At 43.3% G+C, this 22,220-nt stretch overlaps 1 protein-coding gene across 1 annotated transcript in view; it reads right to left on the bottom strand.

The window, feature by feature from the left end:
• Positions 1-22,220, bottom strand: part of LOC130486773 (disintegrin and metalloproteinase domain-containing protein 9-like) — a 66,803-nt gene that overhangs the window by 23,906 nt on the left and 20,677 nt on the right. Inside the window, exons 2-10 of the mRNA XM_056860072.1 lie at positions 16,971-17,068; positions 16,315-16,379; positions 15,289-15,367; positions 8,454-8,530; positions 7,203-7,392; positions 5,227-5,292; positions 3,464-3,535; positions 2,269-2,438; positions 821-902 (exon numbers count right to left, since the gene is read on the bottom strand). Of these exons, the coding sequence (XP_056716050.1) occupies positions 821-902; positions 2,269-2,438; positions 3,464-3,535; positions 5,227-5,292; positions 7,203-7,392; positions 8,454-8,530; positions 15,289-15,367; positions 16,315-16,379; positions 16,971-17,068 (899 nt within the window). The remainder of the gene's footprint in view (positions 1-820; positions 903-2,268; positions 2,439-3,463; positions 3,536-5,226; positions 5,293-7,202; positions 7,393-8,453; positions 8,531-15,288; positions 15,368-16,314; positions 16,380-16,970; positions 17,069-22,220) is intronic.

Genomic DNA, 22,220 nt, shown 5'->3' with positions numbered 1-22,220 from the left:
GTCTGCCAGGCCCCCTCCCTTTTGACCTTCCATATACATAAAAAAACTATTTTATTCTGGAGTCAAGGTTGACAACAGGCCTGGAAAAATCACCTTGTCCCTTTTATAGAGGCTTAATGTGTAGAAATGAGCAGTTGAAGCTCTTCAGGGCTTTTCATGGAGGTAAATAACATAATCTGGTATGCAACATCCTGTTAAGCCTCTGGTAAAGGCCCTGACCTCGTCAGATCTCAGAAGCTAAGCAGGGTCAGCCCTGGTTAGTATTTGGATGGGAGACTACCAAGGAATTCCAGGGTCATCATGGGGAGGCAGGCAATGGCAAACCACCTCTGAACATCTCTTGCCTTGAAATCCCTACAGGGTTGCCATGAGTTGACTGTGACTTGACGGCACTTTCCACCACTACCAAAGGCCTTGTCAGCAACCCTATTCAGAGGGCAGATGGTGTGTTTATTCTCCAAAACGGTTTTAATCTGTGGATTTTAGTGCTGATTGCTGACCTCATTGCTGCTCTTCACTAATTTTGCCGCTTAGATTCTTTTAAAATTTTACCAATGCTTTTAGGATTGCTTTTCTTACGCAGCAGGTTGTAGATTTTTATATAGATGCATTGCAACTGGTATTATAGTTTTACAGTATTTTCATCTCATGTTGAGAGCTGTTGTCTGTATCATTTTTAAGGCAGCCATGCAGGAGGGGGGGAAGGTTTTCTAAATAAATAAATGCAACAGGCCCATTTCGACCCACATTTTCCATCAAAGACATCAGAACCTCAGTTTCTGATTTTAGCTTAACAGAGAAGCAATAAACGATGCCCTACCACATTAATCCCTCCGGCATGAGTCTTGGAACACACTGTTCCCACATAGGCCATTCCCGCTGTGCCACCAAACGCTCTTTTCCTGAAATACATCACAACAAAAAGCAAGCAAAAGCCTGATTAGTTATTGCTGGAGACAAAATATACCCCACATATTTATAACTAAAAACCACATTGCAACCAAACACTGGTAACCGAGCTGCTTCCGGAGTTGGAGAACTAGCTAAACAGAGAATCAGATTCCTGGTTTTATTGACTTTTAAAGTGCAAATCTTATTGCACTGTGACAGTGTATTCCAAGATGAGGTACCCCTTCCTCCAACTTCTGAATAATTCTTTTTTAATTCAGCTGGTGTTTCTTCAGTGATCTCTTTCCTTCCCTGTGTTTTGTTTCATTTATGTTTTTGTATGTGTATTTTAGCATTGGTTTTTAACTGTTTTAATGGTTGTTTTTGTTAGGTTCTAATAAGTACCTGATGCCTTTTCCCACAATATATTCTTGTGAAAGTGGATGTTCTGCTATTGTTGCATTGAAATATAAATACCAAAACAAGCTGGATGAGGAACCAGTTCTAAGGTTGAAACTTTCACAGCTCCAACCAGATTTCCAGTCTCTGAAAGCTGCAAAACAGCACCAGCCATTCCATTCAATTACTCAGTATAACAAATAAGCAAAAGCATCTTCTGTAGACCAAATAAATAACATGTCTTGCACACACCGGTATTACTATTTCTGAAATGTACACAGATACTGTTGTGGTTGATAAGGTACAATTCATTTACTGAAGTCATAGTAGCTTTTTTGTTATTAAGTATTTTCTCCTTCAGTGGATACTAATAGTAAAACTACTATTGTGTGGGGATTCCACAAACTTTTTTTATGTCAAAAAGAAGCCTTTGTACTCAAAAAGGTTGAGAAGCATTGCTCTTAAGTGTCTTAAAGTGAGAGCCAGTATGGTGTAGTGGTTAGAGTGTTGGACTGGGATCTGGCTAATATGTATCTGCCATATTATCACATAAATAAGTCATTCTCTAACTGAGCGCAAGGGCATATTCATGATAAATATAACTAATTCACAAATGAAAAGGTTTCTTGAGAGTCTCCTTCCAATTAGTCTCTTTTGAGGGAAAGCTCCAACAATTTCAGGAAGAAAGCATGGATTTGTATGGTTGGATCAGCATATTTCTCTGTAAGAATCCAGTGCAGCTTTGGAGAGGCATCTTATGTCATGGAAGAGGTATGGGAGAAGCGGTTTAAACAGCCTCCCCACCAGCAATTCATCCTTTCCCAGGCACCTGCTGATCCAAATCAGTACTTCAAAAAATATATTTTAAAAATACAAGTGTAGTATGTTCCCCTGGCTCCTCTCTTTATTTACCCCTTATTTCTAGCTGCAGGCCTTTAAGTACTCTGAGTGACGCAGTGGCTGGGGAAAGGGAACTCTTACAGAACAAACTGTGCGCTGTCGTGTCTTCGGCGCAAGATAAGGTCCTGTTCTCGCCACTGGACGAAGTTAGAAAGAACATCCCCTGCACCTCCTTCTATGCTGATCCTATTTGCTCTTGTCCAGATCTCCAAGCCCACCAAGACAACACGGATATTCAGCATACTGTACATCTGGAAAAGCCGAAACAAATGATTTTCTGACACAATTTAAGCAACAGTTGAAAACACAGGGATATCCTAGGGCCTTCTCAGTCACAGTGCCAAAATTATGGAACTCCCTCCCCAGGGATATTTGTCTGTCCTCTTCCATCACTGTCTTCTGCCAGTGGGTGAAAACTTCCTTCTTTTGTCTGGCACTCCCTCAATGATCCCTCATTCCTGCCTTTTGTTTTAAATAGCTGTACTGTGTGTGTGTGTATATACACACACACGCACACACATACACACGAAGTACTGATATATATATATTAGCTCTGTTTTTAGTTGGTTCTATGTGTTTTTATGCTGTCAATTCTTAATTGTCTTGGTAGCCCTGATTGGGCAGAAAGGCAGAATATAAATACTGTAAACAAACATTAACCATCAATTGATTAAAATGTGGAATTCACTGCCAGAGGATGTAGGAATGGCCACAAGCATAAACAGATTTAAAAGGGGATTAGACAGATTCATGGAGGCTAGCTCTACCGCTTGCTACTAGCCATGATGACAAAAAGAAACCTCCGCATTCAGAGGCAGTAAACCTCTGATAACCAGTGTCAAGAGGCAACATCAGGGGAAATTTTTCCTTCTATGCCCTGTTGTAGGCCCTCCAGAGTAATTGGTTGGCCACTGTGTGAGGCAGGATGCTGGAGGAGATGAACTACTGGTCTGATCCAGCAGGGCTCTTAGGTTCTTAAACAAATAAATAAAAAGAAGAATTACCATGGTCCAGAAAGCACAGTCCCATCCCTGGGAGACACAGCAAAGTGAGGATCAGAATGGGAGGCAATCAGCGGGCCCCAATGCTCAAAGTTGGAAAATTTGACTTTTGACATTGTAAAATTTAGATTTTAAAAAAAAAGCTTTAAAAGTGCATGACCTTGAATAAAAGGGAAGGGGGAGGAGTCAAAATATGTGCAGGTCTTGTAGTGCTGGGTTTTTTGTTTGTTTGTTTTATTGAAGATATTGTCATCGTCACTTATACTTTCACTTACACTGTCCAAGTAGTTGGCCAGCTGCACCATCTCTTCTCTCACAGCAGTTTCATTCTTGCCGAGTTGCACATACTACAAGAGAAGGAAAAGCCTTATGCATGGAAGGAAAAGCAAGATTATTTTAAAAGAACAACACACTGGCAGCATAAGTGCCAAGCCTCAAGCCACCACAGTTATAAGCTGTCTATGGTCTGCCTAACAAGACTCCAGAAGCTGCCAGTCTACAGAACAGGCTTTTGTATACAGGCCACCAGACCAACATGTTTCAGAGAGAAAGGAAACAGAATAATAATAGAAATAATAGATTATATTAATAAAATAATAAAAACAGAAATAATAGATTATTTGAAGGCTTTAAAAAAATAGACATGAAATATTAGGGAAAAGGGAATATGGGTCTGGATCTTCTCAGGAATTAGTCTTTGCCAGTAAGACGCTGACGTGTCTGACTGAGAAACAATATTATGGGTTGTTGCAAACTGAGGTTGACTCCATAAGGGCTGGTGCAAGAAGCGAAGCAGGCAGTAGGACTGGTGACAGGAAGGAGACCCGAGAAGGCCTGAAGGTTCAGAGGTGCAAAACTGAAGGAAGAAGGGGCAAAACCAGAAGCAGACTCTGCTTCATTACATGGACAAAGGGGCATGCAACTCTACTGGTGGCAATTGACAGCATTGTGCAGCTCATTCCCCTCCAATTCAATACACATCTATTGGACCAGTTTGATCACCATTCCTTTTTCTTGCTGATTCAAGGACCTGCTTTAAAAAACTCAAGAAGTAGATAGTAGTATTTTTCCCAACTATTTCAAATCTTCGGTTAGTTTCATATTTAATTTTATACGATTATTCAACTGAGTTTTACACATTGTATGTGTGTGTATGGTTGTTAAAATGCCTGAATGAAAACAGCCAGCACTTCACTCTGGGGGCTCAAAGTTCCCACATGGTTGCTGCTCAATCATGCAGCATCCAGTTTACATGTCTATCTGTCTTCACCTACAACTACCAAAGACTTCAGGTTTGCTCAACTGCTTTTCAGAAGGCTTCGCGGATGCCTGAATGCATAATGAGAGTCAAGCAAAGACTCTAGATGGGGTTCTCTGCTCTAGTATAGCTATTCTCTCAATCTGGATAGCTCGCAGCACAAAGGAGTGTTCCAGCCGCATAACCCCTCAACCATGCAGCACCAGCAGGAGTTGGGTTTGGGGTCTTCCCTCCCTCTCAGTGTGGCCAGATGGACTGTGGCCTCTTGCTGTCTGGAAGCATGGCTGGGAAAGCAGAGTAGAAAGGAATGTGACTTTTTGCTTTTGTTTTCCAAGAGAGCAGAGAAGGAGCAACTGTGAATCCCTTCCAGCAAGGCTAGAAGCAGGAGACAGTGGATATGCCAGGGATCACCGCTACCTTAGAAAAGGTGAAACTGCCGAAGAGCAAGGCAGCCATCTTTTTATGAGATACCTCGTTGGTGTTGTTTCCAAATAAAATCACTTACTGTTATCTTTCCCAAGCAGATTATCTAGCACGACTGCGATTAACAGGAAATGGAAATGTAAGGACACAAAAAGGGCTGTAATCAGTCGCAGAGGGGAGAGGCGGAGAAAGCTAATTGTTTGGACTATCCAGCAGTGAAGCACTGACTCAGAGGACAACACTCAAGCCCTGCAAGATCCGTGTTTCAAGCGTTCCACCACTGCTAAACCAGGCAAAGCTATTCTCCCACTGGGACAAGGGCAATGGCTTATGCTGGCCAATGCAGGAGAATCATACCCTTTCATTGTCTACAACTATGAAGAGCTCCACGTATCTTGTCTGTAGAAGGACACCTCTTTTTCTCTGCAAAAAATGAGGGGGGGGGAGAGAAAAACATTACAGTGAAACAAATCTCTTGCCTAAATTCCAAAGAATGATGTCATTCCAATCCATGTTCCCATTTCATACTCAGACCATTTTAAAGTACACACCCAAAACACAAAGATCCAAATCACTCCCAGCAATTCTTTTTTACATAGATCAACATTTGTCACGAACCCAAAAGAACAATAACATTGAACCACAATAGAAGTAACTTGATGTTCACTAAAGCACCATCGTCCACGTCCAGATCAATTTCTGGTCTTTCTTAAAACCGGGGAAGCAAGTTTCTGGCTCTCACAGACAGAGGGTTGGATCCAGAGTAAACAGGCAATTTATGTCAATTCTTCCTTCCTGCTGCAGACCCTACCATGTCATTCTTCAGGGTCCCCTATTCCCTAGGAGCAGCAGGCTGAGACTGGCAACTCTAGCCTCAGCAGATCCTCAGATCCTTCCCCCACTATGCATCTCAACCACTTTCTCCCTCATCAGCTGAAGCACAGACAAAAGGCCCCATCTGACCAGCAGCAGAGACTTGGGCGGAATTCTCCCCTCATTCACCCTTGAGCTGCTCACTTCTGTTTTGCTTATGACGTAACACATATGACTTAGCAGCTGATGTGAATAAGGGGAGAAGTCTGAGAGAGATTTTTAGACCTTCAGGCCAATCTCTATTCAAAAATATGGTCTCATCAGAGCAAGGGGCCCAGCCCAGGCTGTTTCTGTGCAAAACGTTTGCACACCGTTCAAAAAGAGCCCCCTCATGATTCTTTTAGGGCACACACAAACAGGGGTGGAAGTGTTCATTGCTTTGAAAGTGGAACTTTCTACTTTAAAGGAGGTGACCTGAAGCATGACTCCTCCCCCCTTTCTTGGCAAGAACTTTACCAAGAGTGAGGGTGGGCTTGTGATTTTATTAATTTAAAAGTTATTTTCCGGGGGAGGGGGGGTTGAAGCTCTTTCAGAGGAAACTTCATGTTGCCCCAAAATCCACCTTTTGTTGCAAAAAGAGCCCTATAAAAATCTGGCACAGCTCCAGCTGGTGACCAAAGCTTTATAGTGATTGAATTCTTTCTAAGGCGCCCCATATACTAATTGAGCTAAAGATTTCGCCTTAAACAATTTAACAGCCGCTAGCACATTACTTCCTCCTTTAGACCAATAAAACTTCTGTACAGCACCAGCACTCCTTTGTGCGTTCGCTATGACATATTCTGCATGGGAGTTTCTTCTTCCAGAAGCCTGAAACAAACTAAGAGAGTAATGCTAACTTTTAAGAGCTCAAGAAACCCCTTGAAATTATCTCAGAAGTCTAGACTGAGAAGCAGAGGGGTTTTTCCAGGGCAGGCCTTTGCTAATACAATAATTAATGCTCTCTTCTCCGAACAACTGTCCTGTGATCATTCAGATGATGCTGTGAGTCTCACCAAGGAAACGGAAGTTGAGACTGCTCAACATTATTTGATCACTCAGCCTGAGGTCAAGATGGTACAACAGGACCTAACCGTTTGGCCTGATCCTGCGGAAGTGTCATATCACAGAGATGGATGTCTCCAGCTTGAAAATTCATTAGAGGTGGATCTTTTAAAATCCTTCCCAATGCTTACAGATAAGGAACAAATTTCTATAACAAACAGACTGGAGGACCTAAGAAATAAGTTATTAAAGATTAATGAGGAATCATTTTCAAATTATGGTGAAATGCTACAAACACATCAGGCACTCCTAACATGTTTGGACATACCTCTTTTCTTTATTCACAAACCACTTTGGGAATTTTTGTGGGAAAGTGGGCTGTCAATCAAAAGAATGAAATGAAACAAGGAGAAAAACCATAAATCCGGTTCCCAACTATAAAAAGAAACAACAACCCCCTTCCTCAAAGTACTCACTCTCAGCAGCTGAGTCACATCATGGGTGTGTGAATGGTCCATTGTTTCCCATTTCATATCTGGATCAGCAGCCCCACAGGCCATGGGCTCTTTCTTCACGTTCTCCATTCGGTAGATGATGTGTTGAAAGCCAGAAGGCGACTCCGTAGGTTCGATTCCATAGGTGATGTTCTCGACTTGCAGCAGCCCCCTGGGAAATTACATTACCTCCCAAGTTAAAAATCATTCTCTGAATTGGGAAAAAGAGAGCCCTTTCCCAACAAAGGCCATGGGACATCATGGGGGGGGGGGGGGAAATCAAGGGTCGATTTAAGTGTACAGAAGTAGAATATGGCACAGTCCCTTTCAGACTGCAGACGGGGGACTGCCTGTTTGTTGCAGAGTTCAGACATACTTCCCTGAATGTAGAAAGTCAGCATTTCAGAGAGAAGGCTAGGCTAGCTCTCCAGCATGCTCCCCTGCTACTGGCCTCTGCTGCTGTATTGTTAATGTTGGTGCTTTGTTTGAAAATGTATATTGGTGAATAGAATTTGGATGTTAAAATAGCCAGAGTTGCATTTTTTGTGTATTCCTGTAAAAAGACCCCTTGCCATCTCATGGGTATTTCATGATGATGCAAAACCAGACACATTCTTCTTGTTTTTAAAGGTAAAGGTCCCCTGTGCAAGCACCGAGTCATTGCTGACCCATGGGGTAACGTCACATCCCAACGTTTCCTAGGCAGACTTTGTTTACGGGATGGTTTGCCAGTGCCTTCCCCAGCCATCTTCCTTTTACCCCCAGCAAGCTGGGTACTCATTTTACTGACCCTGGAAGGATGGAAGGCTGAGTCAACCTTGAGCCAGCTACCTGAAACCAACTTCCGTTGGGTTTGAACTCAGGTCGTGAGCAGAGCTTGGACTGCAGTACTGCAGCTTACCACTCTGCACCTCGGGGCTCTGTTCTTCTTCTTGTTTTTAGTATCAGAATAATTCAACATATTTATTTCAACTATACTTCAGACATGGTTTCCCTAATCTGTATCCTTAGGTAGAAAAGTCCAAGAAGGACTGTACCACACACTATTTCTGCACTACTGAAGTGGTGCTTAAGCCCTTGTTAACAAATGAGATTTTCCAAGATGCTTTGTCACAGTCGCAGTTCCCACATCTGCAAAAGGTAATTTCTGAATGAAGAACTCAGTCTGATATATTCCAGGAGACAGAGAGAGCATACTTGTCGCTCAGCAAAGGACAAGAATGCATCCATTACCTGAGTCCAAAGCAAGTGCTGACAGCAACAACGGAATCTGATATTCCTTCAATGTATCCCTGATAGTGGCAGTGGGCCTAAGGAAAAAAGAAAGAAAACTAAGGGGGGAAAGCCATGCAATCCTAAGCAGAGTCACATTCTTCTAAGTCCACTGAAGTCAGCGGGCTTAGAAGGGCGTAACTCTGCCACTGTAATGTAAAACAACATCTACGTGGTACACTTTATTTGGTTAAAACAACTATAAACAGTCATGAATTCTCCCAACAGACTGAAAGCACTTATGATTTTGTGGCAGCCAAGATTCTCAGAGTGCTGCAGTTCATACTAGGTTACACATCTTGCACAAATACAGCCAACATGGAGAATGCACAAACTCCTTTATACACCAAGAAGCCTTTTTTCTAAATGTCTACCACCTATTCTTAGTCACATCAGGGGTTTTGTTTAACCATTGTCACAGAACCAGGGTGCTTTGGATTTGGAGGAAGAGGATATACAGTGCAGGCCTAATCATGTTTGCTCAGAAGTAGGTCCAACTAAGTTTTAGTGGGGCTTGCTTACTTATTAGAAAAGTATGCTTAGGCGTGATTAAAACCAGCTATGGCTGGTTTTAAAGGAAATGGGTGTGCCACTACATCTGATCGTTTTGATGCGCAACCTGTACTCTGGACAAGAGGCCACAGTTAGGACAGAATATGGAGAAACAGAATGGTTTCCAATTGGCAAAGGTGTCAGACAAGGATGTATTTTATCTCCCTATCTCTTCAATCTATATACAGAACATATAATTAGGAAAGCTGGATTAGATTTAGACGAAGGTGGAGTGAAAATTGGAGGGAGGAACATTAATAATGTGAGATATGCTGATGACACTACATTATTGGCAGAAAATAGTGAAGAAAGCTGATAGGAAGAAAATAGATTCCTTTGAAATGTGGTGTTGAAGGAGAGTGTTACAGATTCCACGGACCGCCAAAAAAACAAATCAGTGGGTTATAGATCAAATCAAGCCTGAACTGACCCTAGAAGCTAAAATGACTAAACTGAGGCTATCGTATTTTGGTCACGTCATGAGACGACAGGAGTCACTGGAAAAGACAGTCATGCTTGGAAAAGCTGAGGGCAGCAGGAAAAGAGGAAGACCCAACAAGAGATGGACTGACTCAATAAAGGAAGCCACAGCCTTCAATTTGCAAGATCTGAGCAAGGCTGTCAAAGATAGGACATTTTGGAGGACTTTCATTCATAGGGTCGCTATGAGTCGGAAGTGACTTGACGGCACTTAACACACACACACACACACACACAGGCTTGATTTCAGTTAGAAGGCACATGATGCAACAACCCTTGGTGAACTAAGCAAGTCTGAGTCGGGTCAGTGTCTAGGAGGCAGACCTCTTGGAAATTCTAAGTATGCTCCCTTGGGAGAAAGGTGAAATAAAAACACAGTCAATAAATAGGGTTGTGGCTTTGGTCTCCAGCACTGCAAGGTGCTGATCTGTACTGACCTGTCCATCTTTTTCTCCCATTTTAAGTCCTGGGGGCCTTTGGCTCAGTCTTCTGGACACCACTGTGACTCACAGAATGAGCCTAATTCCCAGTTGAACTTAATGCCAAACTGGGCATAAGACTCAGTCATCTGAGTCATGTGTATTTTTTCTCCAGCATTTTCCAGTTTTACAAACTGCAGCTGTAGAGGCTGCAAATCTGCAGCAGAAACATACAGTGCATTCCTAAGGAGAGTTACTCCAGTCTAAGCCCATTCATTTCAATGGGCTTAGACTGGAGTAGCTCTCCTTAGGAATGTACTGTTAGCACATGAATTGTAGAGGGGAAACATCTTACCTCATTGTACTCTGACAGAATTTTTTTTTGGGGGGGGTGCTGAAAATCATCCTCCCCAGCTGCTTTCTCTTCCTCTGCCCCCATGGAAGATGGATGAGGATTTCTTTTTAATTAAAAAACCACCAGAGGGGAAAGAGTTCAGAAGCTCCTCCACCCACACCAGTCTTGATTGCTGCCTCCCTGGCAGCAATTTGTAAAACACCAAAATGTAACATATCCAAGTAAGCGTCAATTAAGCAATCTTGTCTCCTGTGTTTGCAAGCTCCCCCTGCTCCATCCACCTCCCTCCTCCTCTCTTGCATGGAGTCTGCAAGTTTCCCAGGCCATTATTGCACGGGAGGTTTTGCCTTGGATTTGCAGCTCTCTAGATGCCCATTTTCCCCATCCAATTTCTCGAAACTCTGCACGGGGGCTTATTTTTGAGTTTTGAGAATTCAGATGAGGCAAATGTGCATCTAGAGAGTGGCAAATCCAAAGCAAAACCTCCCACGCATAAATGGCCCCAGTTGGATCAAGCTCCAGTTTGCCACCGGATTCGAATGCAGGCCCATTAGTAAACTCACCCAGATGCCTGCATTTTCATGCAATGGCAAACTGGAGCTTGATCAGCCTGTCAAGTTTATAGTCAAACTCCACATGCAAGAGAAGACCAGAGGTGGGAGGACTGAGGAGACAGCAGCGGCCAGCTCTGTTTGTGCATGGTGCTGGCAAAAAAGAGAAGAAGAGTTAGATTTTTATATGCCACCTTTCTCTACCACTTAAGGGAGACTCAACCCGGCTTACAATCACCTTCCCCTCCCCATAACAAACACCCTGTGAGGTAGGTGAGGTTGAGAGAGATCTAACAGAGCTGTAACTTGCCCAAGGTCACCCAGCTGGCTTGATGTGGAGGAGTGGGGAAACAAATCCAGTTCACCAGATTAGCCTCTGCCGCTCATGTGGAGGAGTGGGGAATCAAACCCGGTTCTCCAGATCAGACTCCACCGCTCCAAACCATCGTTCTTAACCACTACACCACGCTAGCTCTGGAGAACAAAATGGACAGGAACAGGGTACCCCAAAAATGGTTCACTGAAGTTCAACCCTGTTCACTCAGAAAAAAGATGCACAGAGTTTAATGGAACTTACAAGTAAGCGTGCATACGACTGCAACCTGAGACCATTTCCATTCATGTTACTAAGGGTCTAAGTACCTGTTACACAGTCCACCATAAGGTCTTTTTTATTAGATGTGGGCTGTGAGTTCCCCTCTACACATTCAATTCCCAGGCACATGGGGGCCTGATTCAGATCAGGACTACAGCATACAGACAGAAGGTTCTTAAGCCTCCCTCTCCTGTACCATTTTCCCAACCTGAAATGGCTCTGGGACGGGTGCTATTTGTTCCACTGGGGAAGCCTACATATACCTAATTAATGTAGTTAATATGGGAGATAACCCAGAACCTGAATGTATGTTGCAACTAATCATGCTCAGGGCAGATTAAAAACAAAGCCAATGTAAGCTTCATTCTTAAATACAACCTAAGTTGTATACAAACATTAGAAAAGTCCTAATCAAATCGGTAATCCAGACTTGTGCAGAAGTCCACAAAAGTGACTAGATTCCCTTAAAACATCACTTGCCTATTTGCCGAATAATACCTGTTTTATTCCTGGAACACTTTAAGCCTGAAAGAAATTCCTAATAAGAATAGACAGCTTAAGTCAAGAAGGTGCTATATATGTATACAGTACCTATCAAATAGTACCAAAATCATAAAATATATGACAATTATATATATTCTCAGACAGAGTAATGAACAACCATATAATATATTCCATGGAAGTCTTTAGATTAACACATGGTATTTTTTTTTATCTCTTGCAGGAGATGTGAGAAATGAATGCATCATAGGAAAAAGGTGAGTAGAAATACAGCTGACCATATGCCTTGAAGCTTGTGTTTCTTTCCTTTTCTTTGCAGGTAACTTATACAGAAGACAATGTCTTTCCTGTAGACAGTGTCATGTCACTGTTGCTTCCATCCTGGTGGATCAAATCGCTTACAGCACCTTACAGCTGGCCTCAATATGTAAGAGCTTGCATGTATCTGACTGTCCTTACAATTAAAGTTAAACAGTATTATTTAAACTAGAAATTATACCTTTATATAAAAGCAGCAAAATCAGTACCCTCATTAAGGCCAAAGGGCACAGGAATATTTAGGAGGTGAACGAAATATGCCTCTTTTTGTAAGAGAATCTTTTGAACATTCATTCTGTTTTTTGTGGTGTTAATAAAATGCCATAGAACGAAAAATCTTATGTCGTCCTCATTATGTTTACAACTTACAAAATGTTGAATTAAAGGTGTTTCTATATTTCTTACTCTTATTCGTGATCTGCCCTGACCTGGATGGCCCAGGCTAGCCTGATCTCGTCAGATCTCAGAAGCTAAGCAGGGTCAGCCCTGGTTAGTATTTGGATGGGAGACCACCAAGGAATACCAGGGTTGCTGTGCAGAGGAAGGCACTGGCAAACCACCTCTGTTAGTCTCTTGCCATGAAAACCCCAAAAAGGGGTCGCCATAAGTTGGCTGCGACTTGACGGCACTTTACACACACACACACACACTTGTGATCTATGTTCCATTATACGTATTTGCCCACATAGAGTAGCCTACATGGACATACAAGGCAATAGATGCAATTTTTGGTATTGCAATTGGAAAATGATGTCAATTTAAATATGAAGCCAGTGTTCTCATTTTTTAATTGCTTAACAGTTAATGCAAATCTACACACGTTGCAACCTGAACATTTGAAGAGTCCGGCTGGTAGAGTACTTTTTCGCCTGCACGCACTAGTGAGTTCCTAATAGAGCGTGTTTTACATAAATTCCTGGCACACCTTGGGCCTGAAAGAAATTTACCCCCAAACCCTAAAAGTAACCACCTTATCTAGTTTGCATTTGCATCGCTGCCAGGTTTCCTGGAGACCATTTTCGCTCATTTCAGGTGAGTGACTAAAAGTCTTCCTAAGTCAGAGGGAACAGATTCCGAATCATTGCCCTTTGGCTATCCTGGAAACCATTGCTCTCTGAGAAGACGTGGCAGTAGTTCCTCAGTCTGGGCCAGTTGCCACAACATTTTTGCCTGCAGTCAGGCTGCTTCTCCTAGCCATTTGCTGAATAAATGCTCTACAGCAGTTAAAACACACTGCCCACACTCTCCTCTGAGTTTCTAAAGAGCAAGCTGCCTTGCTTCATTTCCATTAAAAAATGCAACCAATACATGCAAAAGCAGGTGTGTGGTGACGAATAAAATATTTGTGTTTGTCACAGCAGGAGACACACCTGGGTACAGGAATCTGAACCAGGAACCTCCAAGCTAGGACCTACGGTAATCTAACAAGCTGGGCAGGATTTTGGGTGCCCAGGGGCCATAGCCTTCTACTAACACAGCTGGAAAGAGGGGTGTGCTCCCTTGATTGGCTGTGTGTGTGTAAAGTGCCGTCAAGTTGCAGCCGACTTATGGCGACCCCTTATGGGGTTTTCATGGCAGGAGACTAACAGAGGTGGTTTGCCAGTGCCTTCCTCTGCACAGCAACCCTGGTATTCCTTGGTGGTCTCCCAACCAAATACTGACCAGGGCTGACCCTGCTTAGCTTCTGAGATCGGGCTGTACCATGCTTGCCTTCCCTTGATTGGCTAGGCAAATATAAATCCTACTTATCAATTACATTTTTATCTTGCTCTTCAGCCAAGGAGCTCAGGACAACCTTTGTCATTCCATCCCCTGTTTTATCCTCACAATAACCCTGTGAGGTGGGTTAGATCAAGACAGGCTGACTGGTCCAAGGTCATCCAGAGACTTCATGGCTGTGGGGATTTGATCCCAGGTATCTCCAATCCTACTGTCTAACCATTACACCACACCAGCTTTCCGCACATCTAAATACAAGTTGACTAGCATTCTGCCTTTGCTTGGTTAGTTCAGCTGTACTTTCTGCCTGCTGCACTGCAGACCTCTGATCCTTGTACAGCCACGGTCTAGCCCTGACAAGACAGCTCTTATCCCAAGAATTTCAACCAGAACTCTTTCTTGTTTTCTGCATCCAGAATCCTGCTATAGGTCTAGAAAAGTGTGAATCTTTCATTTCATTCTCCATCAAAAAAGTACTGCATACTATCTAAAGTACTGCATACATATCTAAAGCTACTATGTTAAAGAGAAGGGTTCAGGTAGCAATTTCCCTGACATCCTATTTCTCTATGTGCAGGGAGTTTTTTTTTCTCATGGACTAATAATCAGACATTAATCTCTTCTTCGTGCCTCCACAATCTGAAGTGGCATAATCTAAAAAAGCTTTACATTTTTTGCTGCTGCATGTGCAGTCTGTCCATCTGGTACATTCATAACTCACCCTTCATCCAAGGAGCTCAGGAAAGTGTACATGGTTCTTCTTTCCTCCATTTTATCCTCACAACAATTCTGTGAGGTAAGCTCTCTCTCAAGTCTCTAACCTTGCATTATTTAGACATGGGCTTTTGAGAAACCTGTTTCTATGGCTTGGTTCAGATGTAACAGGAAATGTTGCAGCTACATAACAAGGTTTAGAGATACTCAGGCTTATGCACTCTCTTTCCTCCTTCCTCTGCCTCCTTCCCTTATTTCCACTTTCATTGCAAATCACAGGTGGCCTATAAATCCGAACCAGTAAACTAAGGGTTTGTGCTTTCCCTGCAATGCGGTATTCCAAATAGTGGTTTATTTCCTGTTTGGAATTTTGGCTCATGGGGAAAGAACAAAGTACACTTGTTGGTTCAGACACACCAGCAAACAGTGGGCTGCCATGGAAGTGGAAATTATGCATTAGTTGCCTGTGCACGGAGTGGGGGTGGGGGTGTTTGAGCTCAAGAATCTCCCAGGTTCATTCACCTAGCAGCAAACCATGATTTGCCATTATTCTTGAATAGAGTCTGAATCAAACATGAAAAATGAAGTGTACCTGGATATCTGGAACTTCAGAATGCAATGTTCCATCTTCATTGTATGTATAAACTGTGAAGTCTTTAGGCAAAAGCCCTCTGGCATGGTTGGAAGACAAAGGATACAAAATATTTACTTTTTAAATCAGATAAAAGTAAAGACAGGAAAAAGGGCAGGTCCCTGAGAAAAGGGAGGAAAAATTCTAAAATGTCCCCAGAGTAAGTAACATATTATTTTCAAAATGCATTGGGGTGCAATCTCTTCAGTAAGGGATTGTGGAAGGCTGTGCACATAAATGTGCAAACTCTTTACAAGAGCTTCTAACGCAAAATTTGTTTTGAGGTTTTTCTCCTCTTTTTAAAAGTAAAAATAGACCAGGCCCCAAGAAAATGGAAAAGTGGGAATTGTGGCGCAGGGGTGGGGGGAGAGAAGCCCATAGACTACTAACCTACCTGACCCCCACCACCACCCAAAGAAACCCAGTCCTCACCCCTCTCCCCAGTAACAGCTTTATAAAGTCCAATAGCTGCGAAAGGATGATTAGGAAAAAGAAAGGACCTTGAAGTAGGTTTACCTAAGGAAGTATCAATACATTTCACAAAATAAATACATATTCAAAGTATAATTGCAACTTCTAGTGCTTTTGCAATGTTTAAAAGCAAAATTATTCATCTATTTAAATACATTTGAGGCAATTTAAAAATGAATAAATGGTTAAATGCAAACGGAGCCCATGGGAGCACGGCAAGCAAACATTAAGGTTCTTGTGGAAATGTCATTTCCTTTACCAAAATTAAGTCACTACGTTATCACATGGGCCAAACCACAATTGCTTTGCTGGCATTTGGGAGGGAAGCAGATAGGATGGGCGGTATCAAACCTTTTTTGGCTGTTTCCTCAGATGGCTCTAATGAAATCTGTTCACTAAGCATTTTGTGGGTCATACACAGGACCAGGAAAAAAACTCAATCTGCCAATTTCTAGCAATCTAGAATATCCAGGAGGAAGGAAATAAACCCAACCCCACAGAAAAGAAGCCGCTTACTTGTTTCTTTCTAGGTGAATGATATGTTTCCTTCCTTCAACTTCAACAACGTATGATGACTTGTCCTGGGGAAAAGGAGAGGAGAGAATATGTCAGTCACCCAGTTCTTCTTCAGGCATCATCAATCACTCCCATGTGCTAATACTAACATATGAAAATAATGGGGTTGCAAACTCAGTTCAGAACCAGTTTGAGCTCCCAAAAATTCAGCAGGCAAACCCGGGCACAAAGCCAATATCAGTTTTTCGTTTCGGTCTTCTCATCACTTGCCTTCATAAGATGGCTTCTGTTTCCATGGTAGGTTTAGGCCTCAGCACATGGATCATAACAATAGTAGGTTTAGGCCTCAGCACATGGACCATAACAATAGTTTGACAATTCAGTCAGACCACTGTTACCATAAGCCAGGGTTGACAAACCAGCATTTCTGATTCAGGTTTGACAGCCAATTACAAACCATTGTTAGGCTTCCTTAACCGGGGCTTAGTATGATATCAGTGGTGGGTTTCTTTCCTTCTAAATAACCTATATAGTACAGTGCTTACAAACCAATCCTACAGTTCTACCAATGTTTTATCTGTCTTCACTGGAGATTATCCTGACTCTTTAAGTGATTAAGGAGATGCAGCCTTTGGTGATTTTGCAGTCCAAAATACCTGTGCCAAAGAGGAACCAGATACTTCTCGCCGTTCTCTAGTAACCCTCTCGGGAACAATAATGTCATAGGAAGACAGATGTGATAACTGCTGAAAACCTGGAGACAGGAAAATGTTAAAGAGTTAAATTACAGCCAAGCTAATTGGGTCTGTAAAACTAAAATACAGTACCTTCTCCGTGGTAGTGGTGGAGCAAAGTGCCATCCAGTCTGATTTATGGCAACCCCATAGGGTTTTCAAGACAAGAGATTTTCAGAGATGGTCTGCCCTGGACTTTCTTGGGAGTCTCCCATCCAAACGCTAACCTGGGCCAACCTTGCTTAGTTTCCGAGATCTGACAAGATCAGGCAATAGGAACAAGCATACACAAGGCTAGCTGTGATGTTGTAGTTAGACTACAATCTAGGACACCCACATCCAAATCTCCACTCTGTTATGGAAGCTTGCTGGATGACCTTGGGCCAGTTACATTCTCTCAGCCTAACCTAACTCATGGGCCATTTATGCAGGGTCAATTTTGATGCTTGCTCAAAGCTCCTTTTTTAAATCCGACCTTTAAAATGTCTATTCAAGGTCCTGATGCAGGAGGAGAAAGTCAAATAAATTCCACCCCCCACTCGCCTGCTTCTCCGTTCCTATATTTGCGTAGCCATTAGCAATCGTCGTTTACATAGCTAACCTGCGTCTGTGATTCTTCATGCTTCCTTGAGTGGATGCTTTGAGGCAGGGGGACAGAGCAAATAAAAAAGGTTGCGAGCAAATAAAACAGGGGCTCTTAAGAAATGCAAAGCAGGTATGCGCTGGCTTTGCAGTGACTTCTGGAATGCGAAGAACTCAAAAAAATATGCGGGGCACTTCAGCCTGGAACGCGCTGCTAATTACCAAGCATAAAAGGCCATAGAGTTGTTGTGAGAAGAAAATGGAGAACAATTTAAGCCACTTTGGGTCCCCATTGGGGAGAAAGGTGAGACATGAATACAGTAAATTAATGAAGTAAAGAAATGTGTGCAGGCTCCAGGAAGGAGGGGGGCTCTGACACCTGGAGGAAGACATCTGGGGAGATATCACTGAGGGGACAGGGGATTGCGGGGTCACCAGAGTCAATGGCGGGGGGGGGAGAGAATGCAGCAGACAGATTCGATGTCTTAGAGGAGGTGGAGAGGCAATTGGTAGGGGAGGCGGGCAGCTGATTCAGGGATGCTGTAGCAGGGAACTCAGAGCCCCTACTGGGGTCCTGGGGTGGCAACTGAGCTGGAGTGGCTGACGACCTGCAACGAGGGAAGGATGCGTTTTCCCAGGGCATGGAGAAATTGGCAGCATCTGTGGCAGCAGCTGCCAGACAACTGGAGGGGCTGCCGGATGTTACAAGGGATATCAGGGACAGCCAGATGTGCATCAAGAGGGTATGATGAAGAAGAAGAGTTCGTTTTTATACCCCGCTTTTCTGTACCATAAGGAGTTTCAAGTGGCTTACAATTCCCTTTCCTCCCACACTTACACAACAGGCACCTTGTAAGGTAGGTGGGGCCGAGACAGCGTGTTTGTGTGTGTGTGTGCACGTACACTTTTTTTAAAAAATCACACTTCAGGTCATTCACTAGCATTCACCAGCATTCAAAAGGCTAGCATGACTGCCACAAAAGGTATGGAACTGTTTTAGAACTCATATGGGCAAGAAGTAGCTTCATGCCCAGGAGCCCAATCGCATGTTCTCTTTCCTTCTTATGCAAGCAAATGAAAAGCATTTTATACCGTTGCCTCAAAATAATGTAACATTTCACATTTCTTGGAATGTTCTCAATGGGAACTGTTCTATATGAAGGCCCCAAACCAGGTCTAGTCACATGCAATGAACAATAGCCCTGGATGGTGGAGCCCTCACCTCTGTCCAGAGACACAGTCAGCTGTTTCAGCAGGGCCCGGCCAGGTTTGCAATGTGGATGCACTGAGACGTGCAAAAGCAGGTGTTCAGAATTCCCTTTCTGGTTTGGGGGATTTGTGGGGGGGTGGCGGCTGGGAGGGTCTTCCTTACAGCCTCCACGTGAACAGGATCTGCGTGGGAATCCAGCCTCAGTATCTCAAGGGGGAGGAGAAGAAGGAGCATTATTTGCGGGGGGGGGGGTATTTTATTGCCTCTAATTGTTTTTCATTATAATTTGTAAACTGCCTTCAACCATGAGGAAAGGCAAGATATAAATAGTCCAATTAAGAAACAATCCAAGGTCACATGCATTCCAAGTTTCCGCAACCATATCAACCAAGCGAACAATTTAGTATTTGGTACAAAATTTAACCTCTCTGAAAATCTTTACTCCCCCCCGCTTTCTGACAAGTTTCTAGTCCTTCTCACTGCAGAACTTAACACTGGCATGTGCCTATACCAATCTCAAAAGTCACTTATAAAAATGGAAGCAAACAAGAGTTCCAGCAGTGGTGGTGGGTGGGTGGGGGGCTTCAGCTGTCTAATGTTCCATGTTCCATGCTTAGAAAAACTAAAGCAATTAAGCAAGCAGATTTCAGGAAAAATTGGTATCATGAAAATGGTCCAAATCTGCATAATTTATTCTAATCACAAAATCTGGCTTTTCTCTGTGCTGCACCCTGAGTGCAGTAACCAAACTGCATGCCATTCAGACACGATATTTCACACCTGTACATCTAATTGGAATCATCACAAAAGGTACCCAGTGAAGGCAAAACATTGCTGTCAATAACAGAAGGTACAGCGAAGATCTACCAAGTGGTACGGCCCAGAGTACCTACAATGACTCCCAAAACCGAAAACAAAAGGCACCATCAAGCAGAATGGCATAGTGAGAGCTAATTTACTTTTTCTTTTATTGTTATTACGGTCATTGACCAGAAAATAACTATTCACGTATATAAAACATTCAAGTGACGATGAAAGCAATTTGAGCTAATTTCAGACCAGACACTTCCCCCCAGACAGTGGTGCTGGCTGCCATGACAGGAATCTAGACGGGGTTTGAGAGTGCAACCAGTTTTTACAGCTCACCGGCAATGGAATGCATAAGCTCACCCTCCGAGCACTAGGTTTAAACACAGCATGGGCTGGGATATAAGTGGACTTAAGATTATTCTCTAGAACAATCTCATTCATTTTCTTGCAGCTTACAGGTCTTTCCAAATCACCCAACGAGGTCACCCACCCTCTCATACTAGCTGACAGCAGCGCAGGAGAACAGAGAGGAAGAAAGCAAAACAACCACTCATTCCTAACTGTTCTGCTATGTATCTGAAGACTCACAAAAGTTTATGCTGGTGTTTTTTTTAAGTGTTATTGGACTACTGCCCTGACTTGGATAGCCCAGGCTAGCTTGATCTTGACAGATCTCGGAAGCCAAGCAGGGTCAGCCCTGGTTTGTACTTTGATGGGAGTCCAGCAAGGAAGTCAAGGAGCGCTATGCAGAGGCACCTGTGAACTTGCACCTCTGACAACAAAGCACCTCTGAACTTGCCTTGAAAACCACATGGGGAGGTCACAATAAATCAGCTGTGACTTGTGGGCAAAAATGGACAAATAAGCAAACTGGACTACTGTTTAATTTTGAGGCAATGGAACACCAAAAGGATTCTGATAAATTCTCAGTGGCACTTTCCTGGGAATATTCAAAGGACATTTGAAAAGCAACTGGGTTTGACTCTCCCTCCTGCTCCTCCTTCCCCCATCCCTTCAAATATTTAATAATACTGAACAAGAGTAAAATAATACACAGTCAGTAAACAACAGCTCAATTGAATCACATACCATTTCCTAAAAGTCACTCTATTGGGCAACAAAAATAAATCTGTGTGACTCTTGTTACTTTCTTCTTTGCTACGCTACTACACATTTTTCAAAACCTGAAGGCCAAACTAGATATGGTGGCAGCAGCCATTTTTATTTATATGCCACATGGAGTCTAATTTTGACATCAACTGGGGTATACAGGTGAGGGGGACCTTCCTCTCCCAACCTTTCTCAGCTTCATCAGCCCATGCACTTTTCTCCAAGTCTGGGTACAACACCAGAAGTGAGCTAAGCAAGGGAAAATGTACCCGAGGCTACAGAATGTGGTCAGGTGAGTCACAGGAAGATTAATCTCCCCTTCCTGTTCATACCTTTGGTGGAAAAATTAGACACATGCTCCCTGTGTCACCCATTTTATACAAGAATGGAAGTTCTCATGGTACACCGTGAAGATTTTCACATCTAGTGGATGGCTGCTTTTAATTTTTTTTTAAGTTCCATGGAACTCCATTGAATTTGGTGCCTAACCCTCACTTAGGATTAAGTTCCAATGAAATCAGGAGAAGGAGGAGGAGGAGGAGAGTTGGTTTTTATATGCCGACTTTCTCTACCACTTAAAGGAGAATCAAACCGGCTTACAATCACCTTCCTGCCCCTCCCCACAACAGACACCCTGTGAGGTGAGTGGGGGCTGAGAGAGCTATAAGAGAGCTGTGACTAGCCCAAGGTCACCCAACTGGCTTCGTGTGGAGGAGTGGGAAAACAAATCCAATTCACCAGATTAGCCTCCGCTGCTAATGTGGAGCAGTAAGGAATCAAACCTGGTTCTCCAGATCAGAGTCCACCGCTCCAAACCACTGCTCTTAACCACTACACCGCGCTGGCTACTTGCTTCCAAATATGATCAAATAGCTCAGTTCTTCAGTGGTTGTGCTGGAGATGAAGCAGAACAGATGTCATGCAGATCTCTAGGTGCAAAAATCTTGGTGCAAAAATCTTGGAAGACAAGACAGATGCGTGAGAAGGTCCTTAACCTATTTCCTGACAGCATTTTTCTCTTCATTCCCGTCCCCCAGCCCCAATGTTTTCCTATCCACATAGGGAAAGCAACAGATACCCAGAGACAGGCAGTTTTGAGCAACAAAAAAAAAAGAAAGACCCTCAACCCTCTCCTTTCTCCTCTTGTAATTGCAGTCTTCTGTAGGCTGCTTTACACTTGATAAAATCAGGGAAAAGTTACACAGAGCTCCATGTGGCATATACCCGTATTTTTTGCTCCATAAGACGCACTTTTTTCCTCCTCAAAAATGAGGGGAAATGTCTGTGCGTCTTATGGAGTGAATGTGCGCACAGAGCCAGCTGGGAGTGCTGGGAGGTGGGCGGAGAAAGCCGGCTCGCGCCATTCCAGCCTGCCCAGCTGGCTCTGTGCGCCCCGCCCGCCTCCCAGCTGGCCGTCGGGGCGCACAGAGCAGGCTCGCATCGTTCCAGCACGCCCAGGT

Source organism: Euleptes europaea, chromosome 14 (assembly GCF_029931775.1).
Source record: "Euleptes europaea isolate rEulEur1 chromosome 14, rEulEur1.hap1, whole genome shotgun sequence".
Classification (NCBI taxonomy): Eukaryota; Metazoa; Chordata; class Lepidosauria; order Squamata; family Sphaerodactylidae; genus Euleptes; species Euleptes europaea.
The sequence above is the reverse complement of the archived record's forward strand: the minus strand, read 5'-3'. Positions and strand labels throughout refer to the sequence as shown.